The following is a 21,510-nucleotide window of genomic DNA, read 5'->3' as shown; positions in this document are numbered from 1 at the left end:
CTTTAGAAAAGTCAAGTGTATTAAAACTTCATGCGGCAGTCTCATTTACAGCATGGCACATTTGGGCCTGAAAGGAAACATCTACCCAGCTTTGTCGCTGGTGTGACCCAGATGGCAGCACCAAAACTCACATACTCCCTGAAGGTTCAGATTTTGTACTTTACAGTGCTTCTCCATTCAAAGAAACCGGGAGAGGGGCTGATCCCTGAGGTCTTTGGGCTGGGAAAAAAGTGGAAATGGGTTGGTAAGCACTAGAGTTATTGCCCTAGAGCAAGAACCTTTGAGATCAACACATCAAGATAAAGGAATCAATTTAAAGAGAGCCCCCACTAGCCCACTATGGCGGTTGGGCACCAAGAAGAAAACTGAGATCAGCTAAAGCATTGTTTGTAAAAATCCCTGAGTCTGTTAGTGACTTCAAATGAGGCAGACGAAATGAGCTTTGGAAAGGCACAAAGGAATTTCAGTAATGTTTTGGGAAGCGCTGTGGTTGTTACTGTAAGACGGTCTGTTACCAAGCACAGTAGTCACACAAGCCAACCCAGAGGCCTAAAAATGAAGCTCATAGCCACGTTATACAACCCACATGGAGGAAAATTCAAATAATACTTCATTTTAAAGAAAGACACTGGGTTACCAGAAACTGAAAGCGTGACTGGCTTTGGCCTTGTAAAATCCCAGAAAATGGAGAAATGAAGAATGAAACTCCCCCACCTACTGGGGCGTGCTTGTCCACAAAATGGTGAGTGCCGAGCTCCAAGGAGCCGCTGGGACCTCCAGTGACCAAGAACCAGGCTCCTTGCCGCGGGGAGGGGATGGTCGCTTAAGACTGATTGAGCACCAGGGAACCATTAAAGTGAGCATTACTGTCACCTTAGGAAATGTATTAGAAGATATAACAAAGATAAAATACATTAGATCCATGGTGTTAATACTTTTGTGCTAGGCTTAAGCACAGGTGTAGAAATGATTTTTATAACCACTATAATGCTTTGTGTGTTCTTAAGCCCATTTGAAAGCCTTTGGTGATCCTGGCTTACTGAACTGTGTAAGTCTTGATTTATAAGGTTTATAGAAGTTTATGGAAATGTTTACTAAGGTTTGGTTTAAAAATTTTTAAAAAAGATTTATTTATTTACTTGAGAGAGAGAGAATGCATGAGCCAAAGGAGGGGCAAAGCAATAGACTTCCCACTCAGCAGGGAGCCTGAAGTGGGACTTATCCGAGGACCCTGGGATCATGATGCTTAACTGACTGAGCCAGCCAGGCAGCCCTATAAACCCTATTTTAAACTGATAATAACTTAACTGCAATAGAATTAATATACTTTATACTTTTACTTCTCCCTTCCACATTGTAGATAATTGCTGTTTCAAGTAACATTTTTATGTTGAGTAACTAATAACAGATCATTATATTTATGGATATTTTTTCCCTACATTAATCTTTATTTTTTTTTAAACTTTTAAACCAGGGTTGTAAGTGAGATACATACCACTATTACCATGTTGCAGAATCTATGACTATTTACCATTACCAGTGAGATTTATGCTACCTTTTTGTGTTTTTATGTTGATGTTCTTTTACTTCCACTCAATTCCCTTTAGCATTTCTTGTAAAGACAGGTCTGGTGATAATGAAATCTCCCCGCTTTTGTTGGTAAGGGAAAGTCTTTATCTCTTCTTTGTTTCTTAAGGAGAGCTTCACCAGGCATAGAATAACTAGTTGACAGTTTAGGGTTTTTAGTTTTGGGGCTCATTTTCTCCTGGCCTGAAATGTTTTTTTAATTTTTTTTTAAAGATTTTATTTATTTATTTGACAGAGAGAGATCACAAGTAGGCAGAGAGGCAGGCAGAGAGAGAGAGGAGGAAACAGGCTCCCTGCTGAGCAGAGAGCCCGATGCGGGACTCGATCCCAGGACCCTGAGATCATGACCTGAGCCCAAGGCAGCGGCTTAACCCACTGAGCCACCCGGACGCCCCTGAAATGTTTTTGTTGAGAAATCTGCTTATAGTCTTACTGGTTCCCATAAGTATGTAAATTCTCTCTTTTCTCTTGCTGCTCTTAATTCTTTCTTTGTCTTTGACAGTTTAATTCTGGTGTGTCTCTGTGTAGCCCTGTTCACATTCAACCTATTTAGGGTCCTTTGTGCCTCATGAGTGTATATATCCATTTTTCTCCCCAGGTTTTGGAAGTTTCCAGCCATTATTTCTTTAAATAAACTCTTGGTCCCTTTCTCTTCTCCCTCTGGAATTCTCATGGTGCAAATATTGTTTCTTTTCATTGTGTCTTATAATTACCCTGGACTTGCTTCCTGGTTTTTCATTTGTTTTTCATTTCGTTTCTATAACTGAATAGTTTCCAATGTTCTGTTCTCTAGATCATGGATTCTTTTGTCTGCATGATCAAGTCTACCTTTGAAACTCTTGAATTCTTTGGTTCACTTATTGTACTTTCAACTCTAGGATTTCAGCTTTTTGGAATTTTTTGATGGTTGTTATGTCCTTGTCAGACTTCTCATTTCGATCCTGCATTGTTTTCCTGATTTTGTTCAGTTGTAAGTCTGTACTTTCTTTTAGCTCACTAAACTATCTTAGGAAGATTATTCTGAATCCTTTTCTGACAGTTCATAAATCTCCATTTCTTTTAGGTCTGTTATTGGAGCTTTATTAGTTTCCTTTGATGGTCTCCTCTTTACCTGATTTTTCATGACCCTTGGTTCCTTATGTTGGTATCTACATGTGTGACTAATGGGGTTCCTCTAGACTTTTCCGATTGATTTTGGCAGAGACCGTCCTTCACCAGTCAGCACAGTGGGTTTCTGGATACATTTACTGCTAATATTTTTAGGCAGGTGGGGCCTGTTATTATGGTCTATTTTGAGATGAGGCAATTGTTCGAGCTCTGAAGATGGAGATGGTAGGTTGTGCCACTGGCTGAGAATTGTTGGCTGGGTAGGACTACTGGCTTGGTTCCCTACCTAAGTGAGGCTGTGGGATAGGCTCAGCAGTTGCTTGGATTTCTGGTCCTGCTTGCTAGATGGTCAGGAGTGGGTATTATATTCAGTAGTGGTTGGGGCTCTGAATTAGCTTTCCTGCCCTGGTAGGGCAGCAGGCCTGAACTGAGGCCCTAGTCAACTCATTGTTTAGGGGGCTGAAACAGGCTTCCCTACTCTGGTGAGGCCACAGGTTTCACTCTGCAGATGTGGGAAGCCATGGGCTGTACTCTCTGTTCAAGAGCCTATGATTCTAGGGATGTTGAATGGACTATAGAGCTTCTCATGTGCTCTGGATAGGTTTACTGATTGAATGGGCTGAAGACTATCTTCAGCAATGAGTGGGGCTATGAATTAGATTCCCCGTTCCAGTGCAGTGGGAAGAGCAGTTATAGAGCTGGTAAAATTCTTTTTAACTTAGACTTAACTCAGACTGATCCACATCCCAATTTCCCTGTTAAACAGGACTGCTGGCTTTGCTCTGCAAATTCTTAGCTCTGTATGTCCTTCTCTTGGCTCAACACCCTTGGGCTGAATAGCTCTCAGGGGTTGTGTCCAGCTCTTCTGTTCAGATGGGGCTTGGAAGACCCCCTCCACAGCAGCTACTGTGGTTCAGCTACCTTGCCTAGGTGGGAGAGGGAAGGCTACTCCAACTCTCAGTTTCCCAAATGGGCTCTCTGGTTGGGAGAGTCCTGAAGCTACCCTCAGTTCTCTGTGAATGTATTCTTCTGCCTCCATACCTGGTACTGGCTTTGCTGTGGGGACAGTCAGCTCTGCTTGTCTGCCTCTCAGCTTGAGCACCCCTGGGCAACCCAGCTTCCACCGGTTGCCACCAGGTCTCTGGTCAGATGGGGCTGAAAGGCCCTCTCCACAGCGCGTGAGGCTATGATTCAGCATGTTAGCTTGGGCACCTTCAAACTGGGCACTAGGGCTGGCACTCTCCTGATCTGAGGATCTAGTCAGTCAGATCTCCACCCCAGCGTGTTCACTATTCAGAGGTCACCCCTGACTTAGTCCTACAGATGAGCAAAGCCTCTGGGCAGGATTACTGCCTGGACATTGCAGGTTTAAACTCGGTCTGCCAAGATCCACATGCTGGTTGTTGCAAGCCCCTCCCCTCTTGTCCATCACAGATGCCCAATGGTTGAGCCCTGCAGATTCCCCTGCAATCTCAGTAGAGAGACATCAGGGTAGGGGCTCCTGCAAAAAACCCAGTGCTGGCGGAGGCTGGCTATCTCCTCTGGGTTCTCTTTTCCCACTGGAGAAACTGGAGGCTCGGGGGGACCTCCCCTTATGGTGCGGCACTGTCTGGGGCGCTGGAGGGCAGTATGGCCAGCGTGTAGCCGTTCCTTTTACTTGTCTAATGCAGTCTGTTTTCAGTCTCACCCCACGTGCTGGGATTCTCTCAGTGCCGTCTTGTTCTTGAATAGATGTTAGTTCTTCCTGCGAGGGCAAGTGAAGACAGGACCTATGTTCCGTGCCTGGTATTTGTATCAGTAACTCTGAGTTTGACCTTTATTTAAACATAGATGTGGAATTTTTAGCTTAGGGAATATGAATGTTTTCATGAAATTTTTGTCTTCCTTTATTTTTTATATAATTTTAAATTACGATCTGGGAATATTGGCATGCAGATTTATTTCATCATTTACACAGATTAGGAAAGAATAACTATCTTAGTCATTGTTGGAAAGTAATGGTTTTTGAACTTGCAAAAATTGTGTTTGGGACAGGTATCTTTAATTTGCTCTCCACCTCTCCTTTTTTTTTTTTTTTTTTTTTTTGAATTTGGTATGTTACAGTGATTAAGAGAGTGAACTCCAGAGCCACCCAGACCTGGTTTCCTGCCACCACCCTGCTGCTTGTATAGTCTTGTGACCACAGGGCAAGACAAGAGCAATGTCAAATGCTGGTATTGTCAACCAGCCTTATAGACTTGTGAAAATGTTTTAGGAAAAGTGCTAACATAGGTCCCAGTGGGTAGTATATACTCCAAACGCAATATTTATTTTTTTCTGAAGTTAAAACTTTTTAATTTAGTTATTATTGTTCCTATTTGGGGAACAAGGGAACTATTTTCTAATATTTTATCATCCATGATCATCACATTAAGGAAGTATAGAAAGTATCATTTCCCATTTGTTTCAAGGACATTTATTGTGAGTGGGCAATTTAGTTATTTCATGATTAACATATTTTCTGCTGTAAAACTATCCTGCATATCTGGGATAAACCTATGAGGCATCATTGATTTCATGTTTCTTTTTTATTTAGCATTTTTTATAGGATGTGGATGGAATTTTACATTTGGTGGCTATCAGTCATTTGCAGCTGAAAAATGGAAGCTATTAGACTTCTCTTTGGGCTTTGAAGAGTGAGCCACAGGTGACATTGTTCCCTCCTATCCAGGATGGAAGGAAACACATTATCTGGCCCATTCTTTTCCTCAGGGAGCAGAAATCAAGAATATGTATATGTGTGTGTGTGTATATATATATATATATATATATATATATATATATATAAAGATTTTATTTATTTATTTGACAGAGAGAGATCACAAGTAGGCAGGGTGGCAGGCAGAGAGAGATGGGGAAGCAGGCTCCCCACTGAGCAGAGAGGCTGATGTGGGGCTTGATCCCAGGACCCTGAGATCATGACCTGAGCTGAAGGCAGAGGCTTAACCCACTTAGTCACCCAGGCGCCCCTCAAGAATATATTTAGAGCCCATGAGCTGGCATTATAAACCTTGTCTCCTTCCTGACTGGTGCCTTTCCCTCTGAATGTCCTGGCTTGTTCTTCCCGGGCTCAGTATTTAAAATAAGACTGGAACTGCTTTAAGTTGAGGAATTAGTTACTGGTCTTTCAGCTTTCTTCCTTTTTTTAACAAAAATATACTTTTAAATATTTCAGCTTTCTTGGTTCACTGAGGGGTTGTTCTATCAGGCAAGAAGGTTAGTGTGTCCGGAAACCCACAACACCTCTATCAGGAATGCTTGGGACTGTGCTTCTTGTCCTGTGGGACCTCCTCTTACCTAGTTCTTAATTCTTAAATCTGTTTTTAACAGTTTTTTCCTTTAAAATTAATAAGCAGGGAGCATTTGCTAATACAAAATCCAAATAAGCAGTGTAACTTTGCATCCCTTTCATATAATGGCTACTTTTGTTTATGTTGATGTTCCCAAGGCCCTGTGAATTCCTGAAGCTATTTCTGTATCATACAATCAATTGTATCTAGGAGAATTTTAGTAGTGGGTATGTTCTATTGTACTTTCATCAGAAATTAGCAATTTAAGATGCAGATGGAAAGTCTGAGCAAACCAAGAGTGCCCAGCGCCCCACCTTTTCTCTATAATGAATAAAGGAGAGTTTGAAATCAAAGAGTTTAAACAAGGACCGTAAATAAAATTTATCAGGTTAAGTATTCGTTTTCTGCGGCTCTTGTAACAAATCACCACAACCTCAGTGCGTTTACTCTCGGGCTTCTGGAGGCCAGAAGGCTGGCAGGTTTCACTGAGCCACACTGAGGGGCTGCAGGGCCTTGCTCCCTCCAGAAGCTCGAGAGGAGCATCTGTCCTGTGCCCTTTCTAGCTTCCAGAGCTGCAGTTCCCCAGCCCTTGCTTGTCTCCCCTTCCTCCAGTTTTCAAGCCACAGGGTAGCGCTTTGCTTCTGTCCCCACATTGCTTTCCTCCCTGGTCACATCCTCCTCTGCCCGCCCACCTCTCATTAGGATACATGTGATGACGTTTAGGGGTCACTTGGATAATCCCCAGTGACCTCCCCATGTCCAGATCCTTCCTTTAATCACATCTGCAAGGTCTCTGCTGTATAAGGGAACGTTCGCATATTCCAGTTGGGCTGGGGGCCCCTCTGCTGCCCTTATTTAGCGGCCCACAGTTGAAAACGGAAAAGCACGCTCTGTGGAGAGTGGGTTTACTCCTCATTCTCTGGTCTGGGCCTTTCAGTCAGATTTGTCCCCCCCCCATCTACTCCCTGACAATATCTAGTGTCACCCTTTCCTTGTTCCATAGATTCCCACGCACAGCTCAGATGAGTCATTTTCCCGGTCTCTGACGGGGGAAATGTGAGTCTGGTAAATATTTGTCAAGACAGCAGAGCAGGCAGGGGCTGCTTCTCCCAGAGTCTGCTCCTCCCAGGGCCGCTGCTGCATCTGCAGCTAAGCTGGCTGATGGGGCCCTTGGCTGCCTCTTGCCTTCCCGCCGACCCTTCTATCCTACCTTCAGGCTCTTCCTCAAGTAGGGACATCTAGAGCCACAGTGCAAAGATGGGGTATTGGCCCTGAGTTCAGCCTTAGCTATTTAGTTCCTTAGCTTGGCTTTATCTCTTCACCTCTGTGACCTTTAGCTCCCCCGTCATAAAATGGGGAGTTGGTGATAGGTCTTTCTAAAGAACTGTTTGAAGGTTCTCATATCTACCCCATCCTAGACCGCGTAGAAGTGGTTCCTGTTCTGGACCCTGCCTAGACCACTGGGGTCACGGCCACATGCCCTCCATGCCAACCTCTGCAGTCTGACCCCTTACCCCTGAGGCCTGTGTCTGGGGGTGGCCAGGGGCATGTACCTGTTGTCACATACTCTTGTCCAGAACAAGGGGTAAGAAGGCCTGTGGCAACAGGGGGTCTGGGGAACATGGCTGTCTATTTGGGCCTCAGCACAAGCAGAGGTTTCATAGAAGGAGAACTGAAGGTCAAAAGTCCTTGTTTTTAAGGTTTTCATGTATCTTTGCATGTGATTTAATTTATCTTTTATCTTTGGGCTTCACGTTATCTTAAAATGGAGCCCTCCTACATCTTAAAAACATTCAACCATCTTTTTTTGCATAACCTTGTGGTTGGATTCATCATTTTGAATGGGTTTTGGAGGATTAAATAATACGTACAAACCCACACAACACACCAAACAATAAGAAATGGAAGCAAAAGCCAATAACTTCTTTCCTGACCACCCCCCCCCCCCCCGCCGGAAGTAACTTGGGTAAGCTGTCAAATGTATACCTTTCCACTTCCTCTGTGCTCCCAGGTAGGTGAGGACATAGCCGTCCTCACTGCCCTTCCCCCACACACACAACAGGATTATATTATTAATACGTGGTTCAGTTTTATTTTTCACTTAATATTAGATGTGCACAAAATAATTTTGAAGGCCCCAAAAAGAAATAGAGTTTTGTGAATATACGTATTTGCCCACTGAACCAAAGTGGTAACCACTAATAACAGAGTGAATGTAGTCAATGTGTAATCCTGTAGTGATGTGATACTGATTTTATTGTGTTATTTGTTTATTTAATTTGGAATGTGATACTGATTTTAGAACCATTCTTTCAGGCTCACCGTCATGGATACTCTTTCAGAGGCAAATGGCACCTTTGCCTTAAGTCTTCTGAAAAAGCTGGGTGAAGACAACTCAAAAAATGTGTTTTTCTCACCCATGAGCATCTCTTCTGCCCTGTCCATGGTCTTCATGGGCGCAAAGGGAAACACGGCAGCCCAGATGTTCCAGGTATGTACCTGAAGCCATTTCTGAGTGACAGGAAATGCTACTAATTTGTCAGTTGAGCTGGTCTTCATGTTCACCTCCAGGATTTGCTCCTGACAGGTCCCTCTGCGGGTGCTGGGGAATGGGGACAGAGCTGCAGGAGACATGCTAGTTCTGAGGGAGTAAGCACCTGGAGTGGTGGCCTCAGATCTGTGAGGGAGGAAGTGGTATGCTCTATGAAGAAGGATGAGTGACGTCACTAGCCTGGACTATGCTTTTTCCATGAGTTTGAGATTGTGAGTAGGGAGTCCATCACAGAGCCCATGCTGAGTTCCGTGATAGTGTTTGGATGTTGTCACTTGCTTTTCAGTTGTTAGAAATTGATACATTAATTTTCTCACTGAAGTGTAAAACCTTCTTAGAATGGCACTGGTCAGTCACAGATGTTTCCAGTAACATCTCAGTTGTTTGCTGTTGACTAACCAGTACCCTAAAACTTAGCAGCTTAAGATGACAATTTCCTGGGATCTGACTCTGGCTGTGTTGGGGATACTTCTCCACTTGGCCCCAGCAGGGTCTCTGGTGTGGGGTCTTGGGCCTCCTCCATGTGGCCTTCTCGGCGTGTATCCTTGGCCGAGTGGCCTGGGCTTCCTTACAAGATGGTACCCAGCTTCCGGGAGGACCAGCTTAAATGCACAAAGCCTTATCCAGCCCTTTCTGTTCGAGGAGTGCCTGTGTTTGCAGAGAAGGCAGACCTGGTGGCAGCCTTATTTGCGGACAGACTCCAAGTAGTGAGCCCACAGAGTAGGGCTTGCAGAGGGCACTGCGGCCTAAGGGTGTTCGCGGGGCTCTGCCCTGCCCTCCTACAGGAAGTGCCTTTTATATTCCACTGGACCAGTCTTCCTTAAGCTGGATCTGTCCTAGGCTGAGTTATGTTGTATCCATTTTGGAAGTCTGGGCACACTGACATTGTGCCTTTGTATTCTGTTTTGGATTTCAGACACTTTCTTTAAGTAAAAGCTGCGGAGGAGGGGACGTGCACCAGGGGTTCCAGTCGCTTCTCACGGAAGTCAACAGGACCGATACACAGTACTTGCTTAGAACTGCCAACAGGCTCTTTGGAAATAAGTCTCATGAATTCCTCTCGGTAAGTCATACACACTGTTTTTTGACCAAGAAAGTGAAGATGCCAAGGGGGTGGGGAGGAGGGGTCATGAGGTGACAGCAGATAGTCTGGGGGTTATAAATTCACACCGTTGGGCAGGAACTTGGCTCTCTGTTTGCTAACTTCATGTATTCTCTTGAACCCTGCTTCAGTGCTAACTTCTGTAAAGTGAGCCTTCTCACAAATACCGTCTAGATTTTTGTGAAGCTTCAATGAGATAATTATAAAAGAATTAGCATGGAGCAAACACAGTTCAAGGTGAATTGGCCAAGGGGCACCTGGATGGCTCATCAGAAGAACATGTGACTCTTGGGCGCCTGGGTGGCTCAGTGGGTTAAGCCGCTGCCTTCGGCTCAGGTCATGATCTCAGAGTCCTGGGATCGAGTCCCACATCGGGCTCTCTGCTCAGTGGAGAGCCTGCTTCCCTCTCTCTCTCTCTGCCTGCCTCTCCATCTACTTGTGATTTCTCTCTGTCAAATAAATAAATAAATAAAAATCTTTAAAAAAAAAAAAAAAGATTCTTTAAAAATAAAAAAAAAAAAAAAAAAAAAAAGAACATGTGACTCTTGATCTTAGGGTTGTGAGTTTGAGCCCCATGTTGGGTGCAGAGATTACTTAGAAATAAAACCTTTAAAAAAAATTAGAGGTAAACTGGCTGAAACAAAGAAGGGATCAAAAGGAATATTTCTAATCATTGTTTCCCACATTTGATCATTTTTTTGTGCATGTGATACTTGGTCAACTTTTTACACTTGTAAATATTTTTATCATTTTTTTCAATGCAGAATTTTTATAAAGTTATTTGTCTAATTATACTAGTTCTCTTTATTTATAGTGCTTTCAGGCTTTTTTTTTTCAGAAACTACTTAAGTAATATGTTATCACCTTCTTGTTATATAACGAGTATATTCTTATTATGTAAAAATGCAAGCAAAGCAGGCATTTTCCATACCTCATCACTCCTCTCCCAGTAAATGAGCTTTTATAGATTTGAGGTGTATCCCCCACACATGGAGAAATAAATCTATTTGGTGGGGTTTTCTCTACCTAATGTCATTATACCATAATATTATTTCATAACTTGTTTCTTTTTACCCAGCTCTGTCTGAAATTCTTTGCATCTTGGGCATTGACCTCTGTTTCACTGTTATCTGCTGTTCCTCAGTATGCAAGTACTGAACCACACCTAGTGCGCCCTTCTCCCGCTGACTGGCATTTAGACAGTGAACCTTAGGGTACACGATCCAGTGCCTCTGTGTGCGTGTTACTCCAAAATGGATTTGTAGAAGGGAGGAAGAGAGTGAAGCTTTCAAGCTGTAGCGAATATTGCCAGATTGGCCAAAGTGCTGTGGTCATCTACATTCTCTCTAGAAATATTAGCAGAGTGCTCAGGTCCACTCGCATCAGCACTGCATGTGGTTGACCTTTTAAATTTTGATAATTCATGAGACTGACCTCTTTATATTTATTGAACATTTGTATCTTTCTAAGAATTTTCTTTGCACACTTTTTATTGGACTATATATCTTTTACTGTTTTTTGAGTTCTATGTTCAGGGTATCGATCTTATTCTATTATATGATTTTTTTCATTACTTTTTTAAACTTGTTTCAGACTGAAATTGTCTTAAAATAATTGGAGTAAAGTAAATGTAGTAAAGCATGAGGTCAAATATTGGCAAGAATTGTTCCCCATGGTGTGGTTTTTTGCAGCCTATCTTATTTTATTAGTCTTAGACATTTGTCATCTTTTTATAAGCCTTTGGCATAAAGAAGAACAAAACTTCGAATAAACACAAAGAACTGGTGGATTTTCTTTAATTTTCTTTCTTTTCTATTGGATACTTTAAGAAAAGCATTGATTTTTTTAAGTGAATTTTTTTTTAAAGATTTTTTTTTAACAGAGAGAGAGCGAGAGAGCGAGAGAGCGAGAGAGCATGTGCACACAAAGTAGAGTGGGAGGGAGAAGCAAACTTCCCCCTGAGCAGAGAGCCCAATGCGGGATCCCAGGACCCCGGGACCATGATCTGAGCCAAGGGCTGATGCTTAACCAACTGAGCCACCCAGGTGCCCCAGCATTGATGTTTTGAATCTTATTTTGATATTGAAATATAAGGCAGTTGTTTCTCAATTATTTCTTATTTAGTGTTCCAAGAATCCAGTACCAATCGCAGCATACCATGAGATATTCCTTCAGTTTGATTATTCATTTCTTATAAAACAGTAATTTAAATAGCAAACATTTATTTTCAAATGTGTTTAGAAGTTGTTGAAGTCACCCAGGTCTGGGACAGGTTATCAATACGCCAGGGCCCAGGTTTCCTCCAGAATAGTTTCTTATCCTGAGAGACTCATACGGGTTTCAGGGGCACGGAGCCGCTGTGGAGCGGCAACATAGGCAGAGCACAAACACTATGTGGATGAAATGAAATGATACACCGCCCACCTCTGCAGCGTGCTGAGAATTCAGTGATGTTGTATGAAACAGCCCTGATGATAAGAATTCATCTGTTATGCTCCACAAATAAGTGAAACCATATGATAATTGACTCTCTCTGCTTGACTTATTTCACTCAGCATAATCTCTTCTAGTCCGGTCCATGTTGCTACAAAAGTTGGGTATTCATCCTTTCTGATGAAGGCATAATACTCCATAGTGTATACGGACCACATCTTCCTTATCCATTCGTCCATTGAAGGGCATCTTGGTTCTTTCCACAGTTTGGTGACCGTGGCCATTGCTGCTGTGAACATGGGGGTACAGATGGCCCTTCTTTTCACGGCATCTGTATCTTATCATATGGTTTCACTTATTTGTGGAGCATAACAAATAGCATGGAGGACAAGGGGAGATGGAGAGAAGGGATTTGAGGGAATTTGGAAGGGGAGGTGAACCATGACAGACTATGGACTCTGAAAAACAATCTGAGGGTTCTGAAGGGGCCAGGGGTAGGAGATTGGGGGAACCAGGTGGTGGGTATTAGTGAAGGCACAGATTGCATGGAACACTGGGTGTGGTACAAAAACAATGAATACTGTTATGCTGAAAAGAAATTAAAAAATATATATATATTAAAAAAAAAAAGAATGCATCTGAGCCTCAGACCAACGCCGTATCTTCATTTGCAGGGAAAGACAAGGAAGCTGACAGAGACAAACTGATTTCTTAAGGTCACACAGCTAATAAGTTGCAGGACAGCGTTGGTAGCTACTGTGCCCCATTCCCTCTGTCATGTTGTCTCAAAGGGGAAGCATGAAATTCTGCACTAGAAAACCAGTCCTGAAAAGGGGGATTAAATATTTAGCTGTAAGCTGTTCAAAAGAAGGGTCAGGAAACCATTCCGTAGTGCATAGGGCGTAGTGGCCACAAATGGGTTATTTCAGTCCGTTCACTTTCTGTCAGATTTTCTGCTTTTATGGGGCATGATGTACATGTTCATGAATGACATCATCATTTTACAGACTATATTAACAAAATATAGTTTAAACTTTTTTGAGAGTCACTCATGCTCTAAGATGGAGCCATCCAAAGTGGTAGGCACTAGACACAGGTAGCTGTTTGAATTTCCATGTGAATAATTACAACTACAATTCACTATTCAGCTCCTCAGCAGCATGGCCCCATTTCAAGTATTCAGGAGCTGCACAAGGCAATGTTTGGGACAGCACAGACTTACAACATTGCTAACATCATCACAGAGAGTTGTAGTGGATGGGGTGCAGTGGGATCACACACTTTCCCTGTTGTATGGAACAGCAGACCTTTGTTTCCAGTCCATTGTTCTGGAATGTTCTGGAGGCAGCTGTGGCTCTTGCTGTGGGCGGGACTCACATAGCAAAAATGTTGGCTCTCCAGGAATGACACTCTAGTAACCTCAGAGTCTCAGTGTCTCTGGACTTGCCTCACTGTTGCAGAGCTAGTGCCTCGAGAAATCTAGCAGCTCACGATGTTTATTTGATATTCAGACCACTATTTCACTTGGTTTATATGCTAAGATTAAATGTAGCTGAAGAATGGATTTTCGTTAGTTCCTCATACTTCAGTTTGATTAGTCATGGCTTATGAAGCAGTAATTTAAATAGCAAACATTTATTTTCAAATGTGTTTAGAAGTTGTCGAAATCACCCAGGAGTGTGACAGGTTATCAATAGGTGAGGGCATATTGTATTGTATACTTGTATATTCCACATGTAAATCATAAACCTGCAGACATTCTGATTGGGTGCCACGAAGAAGTAAGCTCTAAGTGTTGACTGTTTCTGCAGCCATGTGATTACGTTGCTCTGTCTCTCCTAGTCTTTCAAAGACTCCTGCCTCAAGTTCTACCAGGCAGAGATGGAAGAGCTCGACTTTCATACCGCTGCGGAAGAGTCCAGGACACACATCAACACCTGGGTGGCCGAAAAGACGGAAGGTGAAAATACAGTGTTACTCTGTCTTAATAGTATTTTCATTGATCTCACTGTCCAGTCCTTCACAGGCCCATCCACATGTAAACAGGAATGACATTTTTCTCTGAATAACTGTGAATTTTTAAAATCTGCTTCTGAAATATTGTCAGTGTTTGCTTATTTTCTCTAGCTCTTCCCTGGTCTCATTGGTGTGTCTGTGATATCCCTCAATCTTCAGTACTCCTCTTCTAGAACAATCCATATGATTGTCATTGTTGTTAATATAGACCTTCTTTTCATAAATACTGTAAAGAAAAAGAGCCAGGCTTCATGCCATCTGCCTGCCCTGTGTTGCCCATGCCATGTGGACTGCCACGCATCCTGGTAGGACCCTCGCTCGAGGCTTCCCCCTCCTGCGGCTCTTCAGTGACACTGCCCTGGACATGCATACCGCCGCTCGCCTTTCTGACTGTCCCTTACGTGCCTGCCTTTGATCATAGGCACCAGGCATTCCTTTCTGTCTCACTTGCTGGGAATTCATCCCACACGGACTCCTTTGTCCATTTTATGTTTTGCTCAAGTGATGGTATTTTTCTTATCAGGGCTTTTTAAGTTTTTGTTGCAGCTTTTGTTTTATGGAGCAGAATCCCCTTACATGGCTATATTTGGGGGACATCAAACTTTTTTTATTGTGTATTTCACAAGGAGATTGCCCAATTTAAATATTGTCCCAGGTGCATGCATCAGGAGACTTTTTTTTTTTTTTTAATTTAAATTCCTGCTAGTTAACGTACAGTGTAAGGTTAGTTTCAGGAGTATAACGTAGTGATTCAGCCCTTCTGTACATTCTTCAGTGCTCATCAAGATAAGTGCACTGTTAATCCCCATCACCTATTTCAACCCATCACCTGCCCAGATCCCCTCTGGTAATGGTCAGTTTGCTCTTAATCATTAAGAGTCTTTTTCTTGGTTTGTCTCTCCCTCTCTTTTTTCCCCCCTTACTCCTTTGTTTTGTCTCTTAAATTCCACACATGCATGGGATCATGTGGTATTTGTCTTTCTTTAACCATCTTGCAATTCTTTTCATTTACTGATTTTTTATTTTTTTTTAAAGATTTTATTTATTTATTTGACAGAGAAAGATCACAAGTAGGCAGAGAGAGTGAAGCAGGCTCTCCGCTGAGCGGAGAGCCTGATGCGGGACTCGATCCCAGGACCCCGAGATCATGACCTGAGCTGAAGGCAGTGGTTTAACCCACTGAGCCACCCAGGCGCCCCTGTTTACTGATTTTTTAATTCTTCTTTTCAGGTCAGATTATAGAGTTGCTGTCTCCGGGTTCAGTGGATCCAATGACGAATCTGATTCTTGTGAATGCCATCTATTTCAAAGGAAACTGGGATAATCAGTTTAACAAAACACAGACCATGGAAAGACCATTTAAAGTCAGCAAGGTGAATATTTTGGAATAACAAAGATTCTTGGAGACAGTCCCTGTGTTCACACTGGTTTTAAAAACATGCAGGAATGCTCACCTCACAAGCTAACTTGTGCCCTGTCCATCCTCAGGCAGTTGGGCAGCCGGGCTCACCAGCGTGCCTTGTCCTTCTCCTTTGCTGTGTCATCAAAGGTAGCTGCATACTCATAGGCTACGGTTGCCAGGTGTTCTGTCTATAATCATAAATCCCATGTCAGTTGTCAGGCCTAAGGTCTTCCTTGGCTTTCTAGAACTTTTGAGATAAAGTTTGAACTCCAAAATATGGTATATGAGGCTCTTTGTGGACCCAGATCCTACCCATTTATCCCCATTTCTCTACCTTCATTCCCATCAGTACCTTCCAGCAGCATCTGGAAGCCTTCCCTGGCCATCCTCCCAGTGGGGATTTCTGTATCCTTCCTCTCAGCAGCTGCAGCGCCCCCTGCTGGTACCCGTGGCGGCATTGCGGTGGTTGAAGGGCCAAGGCTGTCTCACTGGTGCTGGGCATGTAGTTGTGCTCAGTGAACTCTGAACAAATGACTGATCTGCAGCCTTCTTTTGATAATAAGGAGAACAAACACTAATTTTTGTTTTAAAAACAAGCAAAACAAAAGGACACGTATATAGAATAGACAGCAAGTTGAGCTGTCTCCAGCTTCAAAGATGTTATTTGCTGGTGGCCTTTTACCTTTTCTGTCACTGAATCTAGTATATTCTTTCTTTTTTACTTATCTTTAATTGTAGAGATTTTTGCACATACATCTAAGTAGACCGAATAGATTAGTTACATCCCATTCCTGATCATTGACCAGGAGTTGGATCTTCTAAGCAGACAGGAGCCTCAACTTTCAGTTTCTCAAGAAACATATTTTCCTTTGAGCTTTATTCTGAAATGAATTGCCCTATTTTCACCTGGGGAAATGATTTCTCTCCTTGAAATTCATCTTTAATAAGATGTATGTTTGGACTTGATTCGTGGAAAGTTCATCTCCCCTAGGAGAGGCCTGTGGGCAAGCTAAGAGTGGGGCCGCTGGGAACCAGCTCCCCGTCTTCCTGCTCTGCCATGCCTAGCGTGCGACCCTCATCTGCGGTCACGGTCATGGCAGCCACCATCCATGGGGAAGGGAGGGAGAGCATGAAGGGCGAGAGCAAAAGTCCTCTCCTTTGGGGCTCTGACGTCTTATTCAGAGTGAGAAACCTCACTTCTGTGTCTCATAGCCCCAATTACGTACGGCCTCTGCTGGCTGCAGGGAGGTGAGGACGTCTAGCTTGCTTCCTCATCTCTCCAGTAGAGAAAGGCAGGAGCACAGCAGGTGTTGAGCCCACCAGCTTGTCAGGCTGGGGGTTGTGCCTGCAAGTAAACAGATTTTGAGTTCCTGTAGATTCTTAAAATTCCTTTGTTTCTAAGTAAGATGAAGCTTCTCTCCATAATTGTATACTTCACGAATCATTCAGTTACTGAGGTTGGATCCTTTCATATTGTGAGACTGGGGGCTTTGGGTCCTGGATGGGTAGAAGGAGAAACTGCCTCAGACAGGGGTCAGCAAACTGCAGCCCGAGGCCAAAGCCAGTCTACCATTTTTTTTTTTTTAATAAATTTTAATGCAACATAGCCATACTTACTTATGTATTTCATGCTGCAACTATAGAGTTGAGTAGTTGGGACAGAAACTGTATGGTCCATAGAGTTGAAAATATATACTATCTGGCCTGTTAGAGAAAAAGGGTGCTGATGGCTGGCCCTGGAGGTGAATGGGATGCTGAGGAATGAGGGCGCAGGCATGGCTCCGGCCAGTTCAGGCGTGCATGGGCAAGGCACAGGAGCAAAGCCGAAACCAAAGTTTCTTGATTGTGACATAGAGTCATGTGCTGCCAAGAGACCCGGGGACTGCAGCCTGGGGCTTGGCCAGTTCACAGCACTGTGGATCTCATACTTGCACGCAAGTTGGAAGTTGAGGGGGGCTGCTGGCTAGGATGCAGTCACTGCCCCGGGTCTTTCTTACTGCCTGGCTCAGGGTGCATTGGTGACGAGTGCACTGTTCTCCTGGTAGGATGTGTTCGTTTTGCCTGGTCCTGTAGTTGTCAATCCATTTGTTCAACCCGTGCTGGCTGGGGGCCAGGCACGGTGCCTGGTCCCATCACAGTGCGCGCAAAACTGGTGACGCTTTCTCTCATGAAGCTGCTGTTTTCCTGGGGGCGAGAGAGTGGGCTTGCCTGGGAAAATAGGACTGTATGGGACCCCGGTAGTGATTCCGAGACAGACACAGGGGAAGGATCCAACCTGGGGCTGGGGATACGGTTTCAGGGTGCAGCCCTTACTGAGCAAAGACCAGAATAATGCAAGGGTGCATGCCATCCAGGTTCTGGGGTCAGTGGAACCATCCAGGGGCCCCTGTGACTGTAGCAGACAGGCAAAGGGAGATAGGAGCAGAGAGCGTGGGGGATGAGCTCTTGTCATGTCACAGATTGCTTTAAGGGCTTCAGCTTTTTTACTCCCTTGGAGTAGAGGAGAACCACAGAAAGGTGCTCAACCCAAGAGTGATTTGATCTCATTTGTGATAATATTTTAAAAGCAGAGCTGATACGACTTGCTAATGAGTCCATTGTGGGGTGAAAGACAGGAGTCAGGAATACTCCAGAGTGTTTGACGGTGGGGTGAGTGGCATTGCTGTCACCTGAGATGGGGAACATGGTGGGTGGAGCAGACCTGGAAGGGCCTGTGAGGAGCCCAGTGTGACATATGACATTGGAGGTTCCTTCACTGTCCAAATGCAGTTGCCAAGTAAGCACGACACACAGGAACGTAACTGTCTGGAGTGCAGGGGAGGAGTCCCGGCTACAAGTACACGTTTGGTATTTCTGTTTAAAGTCACAAGGTTGAGATAACCGAGAGACAAGCAGTGCAAGGACTGAGTTCTAAATACCCCAGTGTTTGGAGGCTGAGGCAATGGAGATGGGCCGGCAGAAGAGGGGGCCGAGGTAGTGTTCCAGAAGCCAGCCGAGGAAGTGTTTGTAGAAGTCCCACTGGCTGATTCTGTCCATTTGACCCATGTGTCCACTGGGTCTGGTTTCAACTTAATGTTTACCTGTTTCCTTTATAGAATGAGGAGAAACCTGTACAGATGATGTTTAAAAAATCTACCTTTCAAATGACCTATATAGGAGAAATATTCACCAAAATTCTGGTGCTCCCCTATGTGGGCAAAGAGCTGAACATGATCATCATGCTTCCAGATGAAAACATGGATCTGAGGACGGTAAGGAGCACTGGGCAGTCCTGGCGCTTGCCAGGAGGGGCTGTGGGGGCTGCCTCTGAAGGTCGCGTGACGTCCCGTTCCTGTCACCTCGTCGTGCACTGCCCAGAGCGTTCACAGCCCAGCACATGGTTCTCTGGGGGCAGCAGGGTTCTAGATCTGAACATCTTCAACTCTCTTCTAGGTGGAGAAAGAACTCACTTATGAGAAATTCGCAGAGTGGACGAGGCCAGACATGCTGGACGAAGAAGAGGTGGAAGTTTTCCTCCCTAGATTTAAACTGGCGGAGGATTACGACATGAAGAATGTCCTTTGCTCTCTGGGCATAACTGATGCCTTTGAGCCGGCCAAGGCAGATTTCTCTGGGATGTCTTCCGGGAAAGACCTGTATCTGTCCAGGGTGGTGCACAAGGCCTTCGTGGAGGTGAACGAGGAAGGCACGGAGGCCGCAGCAGCCACCGCGGCCATCATGTTGTTGCGGTGTGCGAGAATCGTGCCCCGGTTCTGTGCCGACCACCCCTTCCTCTTCTTCATCCAGCACAGCAAGACCAACAGCATCCTGTTCTGTGGCCGCTTCTCCTCCCCGTAAGGACATAGTCAGCCCCAAATGGTGTCCTCTTTCTTTCTCCTGCTGGCCTGCTTTTCCTGACTCTTCACAATGTGCCTACAATGCAAAGTGACCTTGGGTGACAATCCAAAAATAAAAGGCTCGATTTGGGGATGCTGTGTCCTGGACTCCTGTATGTGTCTGTGTTCACGTCTCAAATGTTTCTGAGGACTGGAAACTGCCATTCAGGCAGTCCTGTGCTCTCATTGGCAGGGCCAGCGCCAGCCACTTAGCCAGTCCCGCTGCTTAGAGCGGTGTGGTCCCCTCCACCCTCACACCTGCCAGGACCCCAGGTCCTCACTTTGGGCAGAATGTGGCTCTCCTGCAGGAACAGGAGGACTCATGGTGCCTCTCTCTTCTCTGGTCTGTGGCACATTAGTGAGAGGCCAGGGTGACACAGTTTATGGGGTGCCGGGGGAGCAGGTCTTGGAGACCCCTGCAGAGAGCTCTAGCCCCACACATGCGGCAAGCACTCCAGAAGCCAGCACAGAGCTGGGAGAGCGTTAGCTCAGACCAGTGAGAAACAGGTCCCCTTGCCCAGCCCTGTGGCTTTTTCTAGCGCAGCCCACAGTCATAGGGATCTGTGGTCACACATGCATTTAGATGGACAACATCCAGTTTCTCTGAACTCCTGAAGTGGTGACCAGGGGCCAGAAATGATTAGAGAGATTCTCTTCATGGTGGTGTCATCTAAAACAACTTCCTGAGCTGTAAATACTGATTTTTTTGTTGTTGTTGTTCTACTGCAAGTATTAGAGAAAAGGTGGCTAAGGTTTCTGTGGCCACTTGTGTTACTTGCTAGAAACGTGATCACTGTGCTCAGCGACTGTCGAGTCTACTGATGTGTGAGGTTCAGTGGGGAGACCTGTGCTGTGTTTTGGGGACAGCTGCAAGGACTTCATCCATGAACTGTGTGGATGCGATCAGAACCTAACTGATGGGATTCGTATTTCCTTTCCGTTGCTGGTCCACTTTCCCCATCGTGCCCAAGCCGTGGGGAGAGGCTGGGACTGAAGAAGTGATACGATGAGTGGCTTGAGAAGAGGAAAGAGGGCTCGAAGGGGTTGCTGGTCGGCGGACTGCTGGTTAGGTGGCTGGCATCCCCCTCCCTGTTGCCAGCATTGTCCACTCTGCTGTATGTCATGTAGCATAATAGTCGCCAAGTGTCCAGGTTTCAAGGTGTCTGTCTGCCCTTTCTCTGGAGAACTATCAGATAACATCAATAGTAAATCATAACAGAGAACACCAGTGCTTTTATCTGTTGGAGACCTATCACACAGAACTTAACCATGTCAGAAGTCATAGGGCATGTAGAAGACACACACTTGCTGCTCTCAGAGCTCTCCCAGAATGCCTTCACTTAGCTGTCAAGTTGCCTTTGAAGGGTCACTCAACATACAATTTTAGTAAAAGGCACAGTCGCCTGAATAATGCTTCCATGTCTCTTATGAGATTGTACCAGAAGACATTTCTCTTCTGTCATGTGGTGCTTCTTGTAAGGATCTACAACCTAAAATACCCCAGGGTTTAATTCTAGGAAAGTGTTGGTCTCACCCACTCGTAAATGTTTACTGAACACCTGCTTTGCACTGCGGTGTTTTACCCAGGTGGTTTTACTTGGATCCTCAGCAGTGAATAAACCAGGAGGGATCTGAGGCCCCAAAGGTTAAATAACTTGAACAAGTTCTTGCAACCAGCCAAGGAAAGAACCCAGGTCTGAGGTCAGTATTAATACCTCCAAACCTCGCCTTCTGTGGTGCTGCGTGGAAACCAGGGTTCCCAACAGGACAGTGATCAGCAAAGCAGCCCAGGAGGGCAGGAACTGTCCCAGCCTCTCACAGGAAGTCTCATTTCTCTGCTTCTATTTTCTCATCTGCAAAAGTGGGGCTGGGACAGTTCCAGCCCCGAGAACACATGAAACTGGACCTGAACCAGGGCCATGGGTGTGGAGCTAGGGCTGGGTGCCACAGCAGGCTCCAGGAATCCCCTGGGACAGCAGCACTCCAGGAGGGGCAGAGCGACACTGGGGAGCCCACGTCTCCCACCCTCGATTCTGCTGCAGTCCTCAGAGGGGCCTTGAGGCTACGGCATTACTGAGGGTGGAGGCGGCAGACGCCGGAGACAGGCC

The 21,510-nt window shown here is 44.9% G+C and overlaps 1 protein-coding gene across 4 annotated transcripts in view; it reads left to right on the top strand.

Annotated features, from left to right (window-relative positions):
- Positions 1 to 19,494, top strand: part of SERPINB6 (serpin family B member 6) — a 37,074-nt gene extending 17,580 nt beyond the window's left edge. For all 4 annotated transcript variants that reach the window (XM_004753617.3, XM_004753620.3, XM_004753619.3 and 1 more), the window contains exons 2-7: positions 8,340 to 8,514; positions 9,491 to 9,637; positions 13,952 to 14,069; positions 15,356 to 15,498; positions 18,623 to 18,778; positions 18,960 to 19,494. In XM_004753617.3, the coding sequence (XP_004753674.1) occupies positions 8,350 to 8,514; positions 9,491 to 9,637; positions 13,952 to 14,069; positions 15,356 to 15,498; positions 18,623 to 18,778; positions 18,960 to 19,364 (1,134 nt within the window). In that variant the 5' untranslated portion in view covers positions 8,340 to 8,349 and the 3' untranslated portion in view covers positions 19,365 to 19,494. The remainder of the gene's footprint in view (positions 1 to 8,339; positions 8,515 to 9,490; positions 9,638 to 13,951; positions 14,070 to 15,355; positions 15,499 to 18,622; positions 18,779 to 18,959) is intronic.
- Positions 19,495 to 21,510: the final 2,016 nt, after the last annotated feature.

The sequence above is a fragment of the Mustela putorius genome, unplaced genomic scaffold (genome assembly GCF_011764305.1).
Source record: "Mustela putorius furo isolate JIRA1106 unplaced genomic scaffold, ASM1176430v1.1 tig00003870_pilon_pilon_pilon, whole genome shotgun sequence".
Classification (NCBI taxonomy): Eukaryota; Metazoa; Chordata; class Mammalia; order Carnivora; family Mustelidae; genus Mustela; species Mustela putorius.
The sequence above is the reverse complement of the archived record's forward strand: the minus strand, read 5'-3'. Positions and strand labels throughout refer to the sequence as shown.